At 39.8% G+C, this 18,825-nt stretch overlaps 1 protein-coding gene across 2 annotated transcripts in view; it reads left to right on the top strand.

Moving 5' to 3' along the window:
- Window positions 1-18,825, top strand: part of LOC124622081 (phosphatidylinositol 4-phosphate 3-kinase C2 domain-containing subunit alpha) — a 242,435-nt gene that overhangs the window by 130,685 nt on the left and 92,925 nt on the right. For both annotated transcript variants that reach the window (XM_047147657.1, XM_047147656.1), the window contains 3 exons: window positions 3,859-4,014; window positions 6,676-6,826; window positions 6,921-7,077. In XM_047147657.1, the coding sequence (XP_047003613.1) occupies window positions 3,859-4,014; window positions 6,676-6,826; window positions 6,921-7,077 (464 nt within the window). The remainder of the gene's footprint in view (window positions 1-3,858; window positions 4,015-6,675; window positions 6,827-6,920; window positions 7,078-18,825) is intronic.

Raw genomic sequence — 18,825 nt, 5'->3', positions numbered from 1 at the left:
CCTTGTGCAATTGCACGGGAGCTAATGTGCAGATCAGCTGCAAAAGCAGCAAGAACACTAATTTCATCCTCCTTTCTCATAACTTGTTTCGTACTGTCATGTTGTCTAGATGTTGCACTACTGCTTTCACATAAATGGTGGAAGAGGTATTAAATAATTGCCAAGATGGTTGATGTCTTCTGGGATATCCTTCTGCGAACACCGTACAAAAATGAACTGAGTTCTTCCTACACTCTCCACGTACTATGAACATGTTAACTTTTTTCTGCAGTGGTAAATCCCATTGTACACTCATGACATACTGCTTGGACTGTCACACTGACTGACTAGCAAGTCACAGTGCACTCGGGGAATACACAAGCACTTCGTAAGCAAACATAACAACATCACACCTAGCAGCTATGTATGTTGAATGCCACAAAGAAGTGCTGGTGTGGAAACTTTTCAAAATACAATATCTCATTGACGACTCACTCTAGAATCCTGCAAAAAACATCACTGACATTCTGATTTACCCTACTTTTAGTTTGTTAGTGTCAAGAGGCTTTGTTCCATTAAAAAAAAAAGTGTTTTCACAAGAAATAACTTCTAAGTTTATTGGCTAACAGTAAGAGCCCCTGAGTACCAATCTGTTTTGTGAAAACCGTACATCAATAGGACTTCTCTTTTCCGCATTATTTGCAGTGCAAGTTTTAGGTGATTCACTCTCTATATAACAGAAAAATAACAGATCAATATCCATCCCTGTGGTATACCTATAATGATTTTTCCCCCATTCTGAATATCCTGTTTCATTGTGTACATTCTCTGGGTGTCTTAATGTGACACTCTGCATCCTTTTAGTTAGATGGGATGTAAACCAGTTACCATCAAGATCTCTGATATGGTGACATAATATTTGAAGTTATCTTGGAGATTACTATGAACTGCACAGTTAGATGCTTTTGACAAGTCACAGGAAATACCTGTTGGCAGTCCTTCACCATTTAAATTTGTGCAATCTGATTCATGAATTGAAAAATTGCATTTTCTTTGGAGATATCCTTTCATGTGCTGTGGTTTTTGTGTACGTATTCTTTTCCAGTACCATTGAAGAGAAAATAAGCAGTGATACTTCTTGGTAATTATTAAAATCTGTCTTAATGCTTTTCTTGTAAAGGTGTCTGATAATAATATACTTCAGTCTGTCTTAAATTATACCCAGGATAGAATGTATTGCATATGTGACTGAGTATATTGCACATATGTGAAGAATAAGATTTTATTAATTTACTTGAGATATTAACAACTTCATGAGTTATTTTGCTTTTGAGGGAGTTAATTACATTTATAATTTCATTGGCAGTATGAAGAGTAATCATGATTTTGCCTTCATGTACTAGACATAGGTATTGCTTCTTGCATGTATTCTATTGCTTTGTGTGTTGAACTGTCCATATTTATCTACTGATCTACTTCCAGGAAGTGATTACTAATTGTTTTGGCTAACTGACTGGCTGCATTCTTTTATAACAAAGTTGTCATGTTCCTTAAGTGATTTCCCAATTTATTTTTTAATTATTGCCCATGAATAAATAATTTTACTGTCCAAATTATTAATTTCAGACATTATAGAAAGTTTTATTTTTATTTTTTAAACACTTTACTTAAGACAGCAGTCTTTCTTTTGATTTTTCAATCAGTCCCTTTTCTCTGTTTGTCTTGACCATTTTATGTACGCCAAATACCTGATTGTCTGTGTTTAGATTACCTGACTTGTGGCATACCTGCATATAGTTCACTGATTTTTGAAGCAAGTACGAAATTAATCCTTGAGTATTATTGTAATTAATGAATATTTCATTTAGAAAACACAGTTCTACTTGTGAAGACATAACTGATGAAAACATGCACAGCTCATTGAGTAACTATGCTTTCGAAACAGGATTTGAGCAGTTAAGTGACACAAATACAGTGAACAAAGTGTGTTTGAGAGAGGAAGAAAGTGAAGATGAGGTGATGTAGAAACTCATTATTGTGCGCATCAAGGTACTGATATGCTTAGAGTATGCACAACAAAATTTGTTTGACTATACTGATGTTTTTGCTCTCTAGAAGATGAGGGACCATGACGGAAAAGGTGAATGAAAAAAAAACAAAAAGAAGGAAAAATAAGCTGTTCTTGAAAGTGAATAGAAAACAAATAATTGTGAAATACTCTGTTTTCAGTTCCCAGTGAGCAGTGCATATGTAATCCAATGAACTTTCTAATGTGACATGTAGCATGTTTTGTAAGCACAGTAATCACCACATTCCTGTGAAACGTGTATTTTGGATGGATTTTTCACATTTTTCAGTAATTTGTGCAGTATTTGGTCTGTATTAACCTGGATAATCGGAATTTTTCTGTGCTTTCATAATACTTAAGATTTTACTATACTTCTGACCTGGTATCCTGATATTAAGTTTTCCTGTTGGTCTACACCCCTCCCATTACTGCTACTTAGTGAAACACCTTCCTACACAATTCAGATTCTGACCTAGATCTCAAATTAGTATTATTCATGGTCTGTTGCATCCTTTTTTTTCTTACACAACTGAAGTGGGTTCCTCCCTTCAACACACAACAGTCTATATTTGTTCTTAATAGAATTATTCAAACTATTCCATTTTCATGAATTGTATTTGCAGTTGCAAATATGGATGACCATCAGTTTTATAATGGAATGCCAACGATGAAAATTTGTGCCCGATTTCCTGCTTATCATGTGTGGCCGCCTTACCATTTGGCTATCAGAGCATGACTCACAGCCAGACCACAAACTTCCACATGTCGTCTACCACACATCTACATATGGAAGTTTGAGTCTGGCTGTGACTCATGCCCAAATAGCCAAGTAGTAAGGCAACCACTTGCGATAAGTGGGAAATCCGGGTTCAAGTTCCGATCCGGCACATATTTTCGTTGTTGTCATTCCATTATATAGCTGATGGTAGTAGTTCATATTCACAATTGCAAACACATTTTGTGTATTCTGTAATTGTTGTAGTCACCTAGGTGCATGTATGCATGCAAAGGAACTTTTCATCATAATTCAAGATAATGCAGGCAATGCATTGTATAACACTCATGTTTATAAATTAGGCACACCAAAATCAAACCTGTGTTAATTCTTTATATAAACAGTAAGTACTCCAAAATTTAGTCTTTAAACTGAAGTAGAAATGCAAACAAATAAATCCAGACCAAGTTTATCATATATTTATCTTAAACAAATTTAAACATGAGCATGTGCAGTTTTCCTTGTCTTCTTCATAACTCTTCACTGTCAAATTTTTATCATCACTACATACTTTTAGTTCCTCTGTTTCTCACATATCCTATCTCCTAATCATCAGTGTGTGATGTCATGGCTGCCAACTATTAAAGATTGTATGTATTTTTAATGGATATATCATCTCAGTTGTGGAATGAAAGGAAGTTACTAAAATTGTGGAAATATACCTCCCAATTTGATGTTTTAAAAATTGTGGAAGATGCTATTTTCATTTTTGTAATCATATGTTCACTGAATTGCTTATAAGCTGTAATATTTCCTTCCTGAGTTCGTAGTAAACCTGTCTATGAATGATTTTGTCACCACAGCCTACTAAGATAGGTTATGCTGAGTGATGATGAATAGCCTTCACTCCGTGTGTATCAGCTTAAAGTATAGGAATGAAACTTCTTTTTACCCAAGAATGTCACAAGGTTGAAGGAATTTGTCAGTTTAAGATTTGATTTATCATCCCTTTTGCTGTTAAATACTGTGAAACATTTGTATTCGTTACTGCATCCAATATTCACTTACTTGAAATGCATAGCAAAAATATTTACAGGTATGATAGAAATGGTCACAAATGCAGAAACTTTAAGAAAGATACAAGTTGAACTTGGACTCACTGGATCATTCAAAGATCGTCCTATTGCTGAGTGGTTAGCCAAACATAATCCATCAGCTTTTGAATACGAAAGAGCCGTTGCAAACTTTACAGGTATGTACCATTCTTTTGTTTTATGTCAGTCATCAGTTATTCTCATCTCCTGTCTCCTTTGTGCATAAATTAGTCAAAATTTTTGGTACATTACTTTGACTAATTTTGTCAGAATTTTTAACTTTTAATAGTCTGTTGAAATACTCTCCATATGTGGAACAACACTCTTTAGTTTAGTTAATTGTGGTCATTTCCAAAAGCTTCTTAGTATCTGTTAGCAGCCCCATGCTGTGTTGCAAACAGATATTGCATTGACCTTTATGGGAATTGCCTGAATTTTTGGGCTTATGTTTTTTTGTTGCATAAAAAGGGTATACCATAACATTATTTGTGTTGTAAATCTGTTTCTTCAGTAACACAGGTTTTATTGTATAGTAATTAATGCAAACAAAAATACATGATGTAATAGATCGTGACACATCCTGAAATGACAAATTGTCTGTTGGCTCCTGTCTGTTTCTTTGACCAACTTTTGTTTTGATGATTTTTCTGATGTTTTGCCAGCTACTTATGCTGTCAAAACTTCAGAAAATTCATCAAATAAACATGAGCCGAAGGGCCCAAGACAGAAGCCAACAGCAGTTTGTCAACAAGTGGTCACAAAAGCCTTAATGATATTGTTCTTCCTGAACTCTGTCTCTAATGACCCCGTTGTCAATGAGACATTAAACCCTAATATTCTTTCCTTCTTCCTGAGCAGAATAGGAACAAAGCCATCATAACACTGTGGAAATTTACTGAATAAGTCAAACATTTGTGCTGAAGAACACTAAGTTTGTCTGACTGGAAGCATTAAAATATGAACCACTCCCTCAGTAAACACATATGGCATGGCATGGCATGACATGCGGCTGGGTGGAGAGCCCATAAAGCATCGCATTAGGAAAATAGTAAGCCAGACATCAGTGGTGGGGTGTAATGAGATCCAAATCAGTGTCCAGAAAGCAGCCATCTATCACAAGATGATCATAAAAGTAAGTCCACTGGATGGTATGTGGTACTACAGATTGGTGAGCTTAAACAAGCAAGCAAAGGCAGTTTGCGGTTGTCCGCAAATGCGTTATTGTTGTTTACACATGTGACCTGGCACAGGCAGATGTATTACTCTGCACTGCACCTAGCAACCCCGCCAGATTTGTGTATAATTATATCGTTTGATCCACGATATGCCCAGCAGCATTACAAAGTGTTTTGACTTATTAATGAACTTTCTATGGGCATTTTGTAAGATAGTGTGAATCTTTTAAAATCCTAAATAAATCATTAATATACCTTATGGTCAATACTTCCATAAATTACAAGGATATCTGGATTTTGAGAGTGTACCTGTGTACAAATTCTGTTCTTAAATACTCGGAGGGTATACTCTTCTAAGAACAAACATATATAGAATAATATAAGAAAAAAGCAGTGCTTTCTTTGATTTCCCTTGTGCCTTGAGTTTAAATTTTGCACTGGGTTCTACAAAATGGATTAAAACTTCCACTGGTAATCTTCATAAACTTAAAATATGGGCCAGATTGTTCTTTCTTCATACTGATCACTTTATATCTTTTGTACCATAAGTAATAACTTCCTAATATATTGTTTAGCTAAACTTCATGCATGAATACTATGTATTCTGGCTGTTTTTATGTCTTAATGGCGAATATAACCATGATGAAATGTGAAGCACTCCCTAGTCTATTCAAATACGTCATTAGAACTTGTTAAAGCTCTTCAGGGTTACTCATAATAGAGCCTTAAGGTAATGCAGTGAACTTCAGTAGTCAGTCAAATGACATAGAAGTGGGGTTCTTCATGGTGTACAATTTGTGGACAGTGCCAAGTGCATATAACAGTATCCCTAAATTCTTCAACAATTTTTGAGGTTTGACTTGTTCTTAGGCTTTTTTTTGGCAGTACCAAATAATGCTTCATGCAGAATGTATCCACAGTATTTTCTCCTACTACCCACTACCCTACTTTCTCTCCATCCCAATCTCACTTCAGGAACTTTGGCTAACTATTTGTGTGTGTCAAACATATTTAATTAAATTCTGAAAACAAAGATGAGAGACAAATTAATTACCAAATTTTCCTTGGATGATGGGCATTTTAAACTGCAATATAAAACAAAAATAAGGAATCTGTCATTTAATGAAGCTCTTCCCATTCACACACTGTCAGTTATGCCTTGCTTCCATCACAGCATTAAGTGAATTTTGTTTAATGACGGACAGTACTTATTTAATAGAGGCATATTTGTTCTTGCACAATCTGTTTAGGAGTTGTGCTAATCAATAGTAATTGAAACTAACATTGTTCGAACATGCAGCATGTAGAAAGAATTAGACTGTAATAAACCATGTTTTAAAATTTTTTAAATGCCTCTATTGGATGTTGCAGTAGTTCATATAGTTTAATTCAAAAACAACTTCACCCCCACCCCCTTATGAAATACTTGATGAAACATATTTTTAAAAACATGTTACTGATTCTTTCTTCCATTACATTTTGAGATAAAGCACAATGCATTCCATTCTTGGAATGCCGCAACTACTGCATGTTCATTACAACTGAATATTATTTCCGTCTCTTAGCGGAATGAAAGAAACAAAAATAATTACACCTGAAATTTTTTGCTTCCGGAATACCATTAATTTATTATGTTTGTTTCAGCATCCTGTGCTGGTTATAGTGTTGCAACATATATTCTGGGAATATGTGATAGGCACAATGACAACATAATGCTAAAAACATCAGGACATTTGTTTCATATTGACTTTGGAAAATTTCTTGGTGATGCACAAATGTTTGGAAACTTTAAGCGGTAAGTTTCTGTAAAGTGAGTTCCTGTAATTGCAGTCAGGAGGTTTCTGTTGGAATGTGTATTAAACACGTGTTTTTTTCAAAACCTTTTCTAGGGATCGAACTCCTTTTGTTCTCACGTCGGATATGGCATATGTTATTAACGGTGGTGACAAGCCTACAGCAAAATTCCACCACTTCGTTGATCTGTGTTGCCAGGCATTTAACATTGTACGAAAACATGGAAATCTTATTCTCGATCTCTTTGGATTGGTGAGTAAAAGTTAATTGTAGTTGATGGTAAATAATTGCTCAAACTTCTAGTTACTTGTAGCAAGAAAATAATAATTTGATCTATTATCCACTGCTAATTTATAATAGTTATTAGGCTTTGATATTTTATAGCACTTGTGACCAGCATTTTCAGGTACTGTAGCTGTTGAATTCCCTAGTTATTTGATCGTGAATGGCCACATCAGATGATTTTAATTAATTAAGGTAAAACACTGTGTAAAAGAGTCATAGTGATTCACTAAGATTATTTAGAAAGAATTGACACGAAGAAAGTGGTTTATCGAACAATGTGTACTATTCAGAAAAGTTATGAGATGGTAATGTTATTACATGTTAAGAATGAGGGATATTCATAAAGTTTAAGCATCGCCTCAAAAAAAATAAACATAATACACTGTTAAGTTAAAACATTATGACTACTGCCCACTGCAACATTGGATGTCACCTGATGACCTTGCGGGCATGTGACCCAGTTACAAAAGTATGTAAGCTGACACAAGACGGGGGTCATGCTATTGAAGGTGTAAGCTGCAAATGGGGAAATCCATTGAGATAAGTGACTTTGACGAAGAGCAGATTATCATCATGCAGAGCCTGTGAATGATTATCTTGAAAACAGCGAAGCTACTGTCATAAGCATCTACGGAAAGAGTTTGAAGGACAGCGATAACACCCCTAGGTGCTAAATAGTTCGACATCCACAACTCTTTACAGAGCATGGATTTCAGAGGCTTCTCTGCTCTGTAACCTAGGGTAGGTGGTGATCCATGGCACCTCTGCTGAAAAAACACAATGCTGATGCATGCAAAAGTATTACGGAGTACACCGCTCATTGTACATTGTTGAATATGGAGCTCCACAGCAGACCACCCCTACTTATTCCTATGTTGACACAACAACATCAGTAGGCCGGAACCATCAGGATTTGACTGTTGATCAATGGAAACGTGTTGGCTCCTTGGGTGAATCACATTTTTGCTACACTAAGTTGAAGGTTGTCTCCACAAATGCCGTCATTGACGTGAACACCAGTTCAAAACACGCAGCGTACCACAGATGCAGTCTGGTGGGTTCAGTATTATGCTATGGGAGACATTCTCCTGTGCTTGCATGGGACCTTTGGCAGTAGTCAAAGACACGCTGACATGTGTGAACCACCTGCACCCCTGCGTGCTAGACGTCTTCCCTGACAGAGATGTCATCTTTCAGCAGTATAATTGTCAATATCTCAGGGCCATAACCAAGCTAAACTGGCTTGCAGAGCATTATAGTGAACTCATATTGATGTCACAGCAACCAAATTTGCTGATATAAATCATATGGAACCCATCACTGTGTACTAAAATCAGCGGTTCATTATTTATGCAGATTACGTGACCTGTGTGTATACATCTAATGCCACAAACATACTAACAAACTGTAGGATCCCTGATACGCAGTATAAGTGATGTATTTCATTCCAAAGATGAACAAACAAGATTTTTAGCCCCCCAGGGGACTCGTTGCTCTTTGACGAGTTTGTACTTGGCTGCCATGGGGCCCCAGCCTTTACAGCATCTTTTCCCTTCCATGCTGCATGTCTGTCCTCTTGATGTTCTTTTTCCCCTCTCTTGGGGAACATGTCTGGGCTGTTTTTGGCAATGTATTCCGCATTTTCGGTACTCGGTAGCAGAATACTCTCCACTGTTCCTTTTTTTCTTTCTTTGTGTACCTTCTATCTTTCCTCTGCTTCACTGTTTGAAGTTCCTCTTTTTCTTCCTCTTCCCTGTGCACTCCTGAAGGCTGGCCTGCACATCTGGCATGTAACAGGTGATTGGGTAACGTGTAATTCCCAGCCCTGGGTCGACAGAAAAGGTTCACGTGTATCCCCTGTTACAGGCCAGGTGCAGGGAGGGGTATTTGCCTGAGCTGCTACCTTCCCAAATTGCCGATTGGTCCCTTTGTCCGGTGTCTGGGAGGTGTGACCTGAGATGTGAACAATCACCTAAGGTGGGTGCATTCCCTTCTGAAGGAGCCCCCAGTTGGAAGGAGCATGCCATCGGAAATGCTGGAAATCGTGGGGGATTTTCTCACAATGAGCCAATCATCTTCACAGTCATTGGCTACAAAACATAAACGGAATGAGGCTAATGATTCAAAGACTCTCCCAGCTGCACCACAGTTCCTCGTGGTTTCACGTACTGAAGACGATCCATCCTTTGCAGTGGTAAATCCGTTTATTATTCAGAAAGGTGTTGACACAGTTGCTGGCCCTGTGATATTCTGCTCTCGTTTATGCAAAGGCACTGTGCTTTTGGAGACTACTACGGATTCTCGAGGACAAAAACTGCTTGCAGCTTCGCTCCTCGATGGCTATGCTGTTTGTGTTGAGGCCCATCGAACGGTGAATTCTTCCTGTGGTGTTATTTACAATAGGCTGCTCGATGGCCTGACTGAGGCAGAAATCCAAACATACCTCTCTGATCAGGGTGACATTGCCATCCATCAGGTGATGAAAAAAGTAGATGCCTCCTTAGTGCCCACATGGTCTCTCTCTCTCTCTCTCTCTCTCTCTCTCTCTCTCTCTCTCTCTCCCCCCCTCCCTCCCTCCCTTACACACTTTTGATAGAGTAGTTATTCCGTGAAAGATCGAAGTAGGTTATGAAGTTATCACAGTTAGACCGTATATTCCAAACCTGATGCACTGCTACCAGTGTCATTGTTAAAACCACACTCGAGAGTCCTGTTGATGACACCCTGCCAAATGTGAAACCTGTTGTGGGGATGCTCATAAGGGCAATTGTCATGTCCTTCTCCCTGTTGCATCAACTGCAATTGTGACCATGCCACCTCATCCCGCGATTGTCCCCTGTATCTGGATGAGCGGGCTGTCCAGGAGATCCGGGTAAAGAAAGAAGTGCCTTACCCGGTCGCTCGCGATTTGTTGGCTAGTCGGAAACCCTGCATTCTATTATCTGCTACCTACAGTACTGTTCTGGCTACATCCCGCTCCACGAAAGACATGGCCACACAGACACACGACCTCAAATTTAGCACCACAGTTGTGAATTTGCCCAATGTCTTGGTAGCATCCCCGTCTCCTGTTCCAGCTGTGCAACATACCACCAAACTCTTGCTTCATGGGGCAAAGTCAGCAACTACACATACAACAGGCCGGAAAAGTCTAATAACCTGAAAGGCTCAAAGAAGTCATATAAAGGCAAATGGTTTTTCTCCTTTGTCAACTCGAAGATCCTCTTCGACGGTGTCACCACGTCATACCCTCGCCCGACCAACCTCTGTGTCACCGGTGTGCACCACCAACCGTTTTTCTGCCCTGGACTCCACAGGCTGACAGCAGAAGAATGTCAACGCTTCTGCAGACCTCATATAGCAGGATCTTCCTGTCTCTGTGCCTTGTCGCAGCGGCTCTTCGAAGGCTGGCACTCGGCAGCTGCCAAGATGACACCCCTTCATTTTTTCCTCGTCATGACTCTTGTCCAATGGAACGTTCGTGACCAGGGATCCAACAAAAAGGATTTATGGGTGCTCTTAGAATCGCTGCATCCACTTGTTCTCTGCCTCCAGGAAACAAAATTGCATGCTCATGACCGTTTTGAGTTCTTGCATTTCTTCCCAGTCCGTTTTGACTTTCCTCCCGAGGTCGGCATTCGATCTCATGGGGGAGTCATGCTGCTCATACAGGATGACATTCATAGTTAACCCACCTCTCTCACTACGCACCATCAAGCTGTTGCAGTTCACCTTTTCTTTCCTCACTTGACCTTTTTCCTTGTACTCTGTCATAAGATGTCACCAGGGCAGACTTCCTCCAGCTTATTGGGCAGCTATCTCAGTCCTTTCTGTTGCTTGGTGACTTTAGTACACGCCATCCCTTTTGGGGTTCTCCCAGAACCTGTTTGAGAGGTGCCCTCTTGGCTAACCTTCATAATCAACTTAACCTCTTCTGCCTTAACACAGGAGCAGCCATGTTCCTTTCAGACACCACGCACACTTACTCCCTTTTGGACCTATCCTTCTGCACTGCCCAGCTTGTCCATTGTCTCAAGTGGTCCATTCTCTCTGGTACCTACTCAAGTGACTATTTCCCATGTACTGTCCGTTTGCTGACTCCTACCCCACCTCTGTGCATACCCAAATGGCAGCTTGCTAAGGCTGACTGGAGGCTTTACTCTTCCCTGATGACCTTCAATGAACAACATTTCCCAAGTTGTGATGACCAGATAGAATATCTTACAAACCTTATCCCTACCGCTGCAGAACATTCCATTCCTTGCACTTCCATTTTACCTTGCCGTGTCGTGGTTCCTTTGTGAACTGAGGCATGCTGTGATGCAATTTGTGCCTGGAGATGGCTCTCCGCATTTTAACCATCATTCTATGATGGCAAACTGCATTCATTATAAACTGATACATACACAGTGTCATTGTTTCTTCAGGATAGCAAAAAAGCTAGCTGGATTTCATTCACTAGTTCTTTTAACATTTCCATTCCCTTATCTGTCGTGTGGGGCAACCTCCAATGGCTCTCTGGGACCAAGATCCATTCCCCAATTTCTGGCCTGACAGTAGCAGACAAAGTCATCGGGGACCCTATTGTTATCTCCAACACATTGGACCGCAATGTTGTGGAGATTTCAATTTCCTCCAACTATCACCCTGCCTTCCTCCATCAGAAATGAGCATAGATGGCTTGGGCAATACCCTCCTCATCTCAGAATTGTGTTACAATGCCACCTTTATTATGAGGGAGCTAGATCATGCTCTCACTTCATCTCAATCCTCCGCCCCAAGGCCAGACACTGTTCACATTCAGGTGTTGCAGCACCTTTCTCTTGTGGACAAGCACTTTCTGCTTAATACGTACAACTGTATCTGGGCAGAGGGCACGTTTCCCAGACACTGGCGTGAAACCATCATCATACCCATATCTAAACCTGGTGATGGCAAACTCCTTCCTTCTAGCTACCATCCCATTTCTCTCACCAGCCGTGTTTGCAAGGTAATGGAACATATGATTCATGCTTGGCTGGTGTGGTGGCTTGAGTCTCGCAATTTACTAACCACTGTACAGTGTGGATTTCAAGTGCACCATTCTGCAGTTGATCATCTTGTCACTTTGTCTACCCATGTTGTGAATGGTTTTCTGCAGAAATCCCAGACTGTGACTTCAAAATTCATGGGACTCATGCTCGATAGAAAACTTTCTTGGTCCTCCCACATGTCTTGTCCGGCAGCCAGCTGTATGCAGTCCCATAATGTTCTACATGTCCTCAATGGTACTTCCTGGGGTGCAGATCAAACCACCCACCTCTGTTTGAATTGTTTCCTCGTCCATTCGAAACTAGATTATGGGTACTTCGTTTATGCATCTGCATGTCTATCCCTCTTACACCATCTCAGTACTACCCACCATCGTGACATCTGTTTGGCTACTGGTGCCTTTTACACTAGCCTGTTTGAGAGTCTGTCTGCAGAAGCTGCTGAACTACTACTGTCCTACCTCTGTGACTTTCTATTAGCAGATATGCATGCCATTTGTCTGCCATACATGGCCACTCATCCTATGCTGCCTCCTTCAATAACTACCTTGATCGCCAGTATGGGGCGTGTCCCTTGTCACAGTTACATTGTGGAGTTCACTTTCGGCTCTTGCTGCAGCAGCTTAACTTCGTGTTACCTGCAACTTTCGGGGTGGGTGTGAACCCTTCACCACCTCGGTTTCATGTGGCGACTCATGTTCACCTTGGCCTTCATTCGCTTCCTAAGACCACTACTCCAGCTCAACCTATTGCCTTCAGTTTTGCAGCCTCTGCACAGAACTTTAAACTGTACCTTTGTGTACACTGATGGCTCTCTTACTGACCATGATGTCGGGTGTGCCTTTGTCATTGGCGCTGACGTTTTTTGGTATCGGCTTCCGGAGCACTGCTCAGTATTTACAGCAGAGCTGTTTGTCCTGTATCAGGCCACAGAGTACATTTGGCGACACAGGCTTTTCAATTGTCTCATCTGCTCACTCTCACACAGTGCCCTTTAAAGCCTCTGTGTGCTGCACGCCATCAATCCCTTAATGCAATGGGTATAGGAAAGCTGTCACTTGCCCACTCTTGATGGAGCCACTGTGATTTTTGTGTCAGTTCTTGGTCATATCGGTCTGACAGGAAACAAGGCTGCTGACACTGCTGCCAAGACTGCAATCCTTGTACCTCAGCCAGCTAGTTCTTACATTCCCTTCGATTATCTCTGAGTTGCCGTCAGTCAGCTTTGTGTCGCTTTGGCATCACCTTTGATCCTCCTTTCATGGGAACAAGCTCCGTGTTATTATGTCTCTCCCAGCAGCTTGGACGGCCTCCTCTTGGCCCTTTCCCCACGAGGAGTTCATTCTAACTAGGTTGCGTATTGGGTACTGTCTTTTTAGCCATTGCCATTTGTTAAGTGGTTCTCCCCCACCACTTTGTACCCAACTTTTGACTGTCCGCCGTTTCGTAATGGAATGCCCTTTTTTTAACCACTTATGCTCCCGGTTGGTGTTTGCCATCTGAGTTATCGGCCGTCTTAGTGAACAATGAGTGGGCTGTCAACTGCATTCTACTTTTTATGCATTGTAGCGATATGGCAAAGGCCATTTGATTTTTAGTTCTGGACTTCCGTTTTACTATGGCGTGTTTTATAGACCTTTCTGCACATCCCTGTTTTTCTGTCAATTGCACTTGACGTGTTGTCGTTTTTAACTCATCTCTCTATCTTCATGTTCTACAGTTTTGACATGGTTTGTTTTTATGCCCTAAGAAGAGAGAGAGAGAGAGAGAGAGAGAGAGAGAGAGAGAGAGAGAGATTGATTTGGCTCATCAGTGTAATCTTTTTCTTTGTTTTGCAGGTATTTGTTACGCACTAAATGCCTGCACCATAGTACTTTACAGGCTGCTAGAGGAACAATAACGCAATTGTGCAGACCATTAATAAAGTGGAGTATCGTGCAGTTATTTTTCAGCAGCAGCAGAAATGTTGCAGGTGTTTTGGGCTAGTCCAGATGACTTCAGACAATTCTCCACTTTATCAATGGTCTGTCCCATTTTGTCTTTGCTCTTCTAGTGTCATGCTGTAATGCTGTGGGACACACATTTCATTGTATAAGATGTCTGTAGATGTGTACCTGCAAAGAAACAAAAAAATTAAACGCATAACTTTATTTTTTTGAAGTGACAGTCATAACTTTGGGTACCCATTGTAAAGATGCACTCCGACAAAATACACAGGAATATATATCAGGAACAATGGAACCTGTTGGCGTACACTATTATGAAAAGGATAGACTGATCATATAGAGGAGACGTTGAGTTGCAGACAGGCACAACGAAAAGACTGCTATACATTTAAGCTTTTGAACAAAGCATCTTCTTCTAAAATAGAACGCCCATGCGCGCACACACACACACACACACACACACACACACACACACACACACACACACCATCTGTTTCCACCCACAGTGGCTCTGTGTGTGTGTGTGTGTGTGTGTGTGTGTGTGTGTGTGTGTGTGTGTTCTAACGTTTTCCGCAACAAAAAATATCATCATCGTATTTCTGTAAGCTATTGATCACACATATGAACTTTAGTGTCAACTTACTCATTGATTAACGGTGTACTAGAACTGCTATGCAGAACAAAATTCTCTTCTTAGACATATAAATATCTTTGTCGTCTCACTCGTATCTCGAGCTTTAGAAAACATTAAGTCATTGAGACATAAGAGTTGGTTTAAAAACCGTATGAAATATAAACATGCGTCTTGACTTCTCAGTCCAAGACATGAAGTAATTTAAAAGTCTCTAGTCTCAAGCAAATCCAGTACATGAATGTCCATAGCAATCTATCTTCAATTGTTTAATAGTCTTTTTTTCCAATCACCGCAGACACTAACATATCAAAGAATATGACATAATTATTCGTTGAGTTCTCCTCATGTCTTCTGTGGCGCTAGCGGCAAAAACTTGTTGTCATCCGTCTCTCACCCCTCTTACAGTCTTCTAATAACAAACTTCCGACCTGCACATAGAAACAGGTGGATCAGTAGAAACGTTCTCACTCTCCTACACTTGTACGTAAAATATCAGGTATCCGAGCCAGTTGAAGGTTGAGTCATCGAAATTCTTGAGGCACTACATATCCCTCCCCTTAGCTCGAACACGCGATATTTTATACATATTCATTATGTACAATAATATTACACAAGACAATTCAAATCTTTTGACAGTACCTCTCTTTTTACTAACAACTGTGCATATTTTACCACTATTACAAAACATGAACCTTTCAATCCATGTTGGAGTTAGCTCTTTTCAATCTAAAAAAACTCCTGAGTACCAAATCTTTGTTTTCTGTTCCTCTTCCAATCATAAATTCCAGGTGCACATAACTCATGAATACTCCACTGCTTTGCTCTTACTTCATGTACTACTTTTCCTAAGTATGTACTTATTCATTACTTATGTAACTCTGGGTAGAATAAAGTGTTCCCTTCTTCTGACACTTGTAAGTCTAAAATGTAAAAATGCTAGTGCTGCATAGAATTCAAACTTACCAGACTTATCTCTTTAAACATTTTACTTCTGTCACATACTTCCCTTTTACCCTTTAGGAATAGTAACTATATCTTACGTGGGTTGATCCATGGATACCCTTTCTCCTTACGTTTTGGTAGGTACGTCCCTTTCTTATTCTTATACCCCTATGGTACTGGTCAATCCCCTTCTTGGTGCCCCTGCCTGTGCAGTATAGGTCAGCCTTTCATAGGTCTGCCTATCTGCCCTTTTTCTTGTCCAATAATGTCGAGTGCGCCCTCCATATTTTTCTTCAGTAGTCCTCCTGGTTCATTGCCCTAGCATACATCTTAATGAATACTATTCTTAAATATTCTCTGGTAAAATTACAAATCTACTTTACGCTTCTATTCCACTTCCTAATACTTTACATCTAATACCCTAGAGTCATCTTTCACTCCTCACTTTTACCATATAGACAGACATCATGCCCACACATAGAAGTTGCTATGTCTACTTTATTTACCAACTCCCAGTAGATACTGTGCCTTTTCTCAAAGGACTAGCACAGCACATGTAAATATACATTTGAGAGCAACAAAAAATAATGATGCAGAACCGTCTCATATCAACAATGTAATATGTGCAGCGATTCAGATGTACATATATCTTTATTCCCCAAATCCCTTGGCAGATCTGACATCACTTTAGGTTTCTAATTCATAATTCTTCTGTTTGTGTTTAAGTGTATGTAGATGTGCGCGTGTGTGTGTGTGTGTGTATCCTGATTCTTCAGCATACTTATATGAAATAAGTTGAAAGTTATTGCAAACCACGGAAAATAAGGAGGACTTCATCGATAGAAATATATGCATATGGAAAGAGGGAAAGATAAGCCGGTACTCAAGTGAGAATTAAGAAAGGATAAAATAGAACTGGTTGCTAAGATTGAAGAAGAGAAAGAAGATAGCCCCAAAGACCCTTCCCACCCCCCTTCCCCAGGACCCCTACTTCGCCGGTACTTGAGTGAGAAGCCAGAGGAGGTATGATGTTAAACATCTCCTACAGAACGGACATTCTCACCTTCCACTTTGAAGCCCCTGAAGAAAAATCTTAGCAACGCCTATGGAACGGCAAATGGTGAAGAATCAGTTACTCTTGTCTGCGAGTGGTGTCTGTAAGCTATTGTTCACACATATGAACTTTAGTGTCAACTTCTCATTGATTAATGATGTACTAGAACTGCTATGCAGAACAAAATTCTCTTCTTAGACATATAAATATCTTCGTTGTCTTACTCATAACTTGAGCTTTAGAAAACATTAAATACATTGAGACATAAGAGTTGGTTTAAAAACCATATGAAAATATAAACATGCGTCTTGACTTCTCAGAGTCCAAGACATAAAGTAATTTAAAAGTCTCTAGTGACAAGCGATTCCAATACATGAATGTGCATAGCATTCTATCTTCAACTATTTAATAGTCTTTTTACAATCACCACAGACTCTAACACATCAAAGAATACGACATAATTATTTGTTGAGTTCTCCTCATGTCTTCTGTGATGCTGGCGGCAAATACTTGTTGTCGTCAGTGACTTGCCTCTCTTACAATCTTCTAATAACAAACTTCCGACGTGCAAATAGAAACAGGTGGATCAGTAGAAACATTCTCACTCTCCCGCACTCGTACCTAAATTGTCGGGTGTTCGAGACGGTTGAAGGCCGAGTGTTTCTAGAATTTACACCAAACTTCTTGAGGCACTATGGTGTGTGTCTCTTCCAGAAAAAAGGCTGAAAGATTAAATGTATAGCAGTCTTGACGTTGTCCCTGTCTCTGAAGACAAACGTTGCAATGTCCCAAGAAGAAAATCTGTAATTGTAAAACTATTGAAGAAATGGCTGACTTACCTACAAAATGACTTCCAGGTGAATTGCAGGTATGTTGCTGTTGTGGTCTTCAGTCAAGAGACTGGTTTGATGCAGCTCTCCATGCTATTCTATCCTGTGCAAGCTTCTTCATCTCCTAGTACCTACTGCAACCTACATCCTTCTGAATCTGTTTAGTGTATTCATCTCTTGGTCTCCAAGTTCTGATACAAATTTCTCTTCTCCCCAATTCTATTCAACACCTCCTCATTAGTTATGTGATCTACCCATCTAATCTTCAACATACTTCTGTAGCACCACATTTCGAAAGCTTCTATTCTCTTCTTGTCCAAACTATGTATCATCCATGTTTCACTTCCATATATGGCTACGTTCCATACAAATACTTCCGAAAATGACTCTCAGACACTTAAATTTATACTTGTTGTTAACAAATTTTTCATTTTCAGAAACGCTTTCCTTGCCTTTGCCAGTCTACATTTTATATCCTCCCTACTTCAACCATCATCAGTTATTTTGCTCTCCAAATAGCAAAACTCATTTACTACTTTCCTAATTTAATTCCCTCAGCTTCACCCGATTTAATTCAACTACATTCCATTATCCTCTTTTTGCTTTTGTTGATGTTCATCTAATATCGTCCTTTCAAGAGACTGTCCATTCTGTTCAGCTGTTCTTCTAGGTCCTTTGCCTTCTCTGACAGAATTACAATGTCATCGGCGAACCTCAAAGTTTTATTTCTTCTCCATGAATTTTAATTCCTACTCTGAATTTTTCTTTTGTTCCCTTTGCTGCTTCCTCAGTATACAGATTGAATAACATCAGGGATTGGCTACAACCCTGTCTCACTCCCTTCCCAACCACTGCTTCCCTTTCATGCCCCTCGACTCTTATACCTGCCATCTGGTTTCTGTACATTTGTAAATAGCCTTTCGCTCCCTGTATTTTACCCCCACCATCTTCAGAATTTAAGAGAGATTATTCCAGTCAACATCATCAAAAGCTTTCTCTAAGTCTGCAAATGCTAGAAACATAGGTTTGCCTTTCCTTAATCTTTCTTCTAAGATAAGTCATAGGGTCAGTACTGCCTCGCGTGTTCCAACATTTATACGGAATCCAAACTGATCTTCCTCGAGGTCGGCTTCTGCCAGTTTTCCCATTCGTCTGTAAAGAATTCGTGTTAGTATTTTGCAGCCGCAGCTTATTAAAATGATAGTTCGGTAATTTTCACATCTGTCAACACCTGCTTTCTTTGGGATTGGAATTATTATATTCTTCTTGAAGTCTGAGG

This window comes from Schistocerca americana, chromosome 7 (assembly GCF_021461395.2).
Source record: "Schistocerca americana isolate TAMUIC-IGC-003095 chromosome 7, iqSchAmer2.1, whole genome shotgun sequence".
NCBI classification, from domain to species: Eukaryota; Metazoa; Arthropoda; class Insecta; order Orthoptera; family Acrididae; genus Schistocerca; species Schistocerca americana.
Note: the sequence above shows the minus strand (reverse complement) of the source record. Positions and strands in the feature narration are given on the sequence as shown.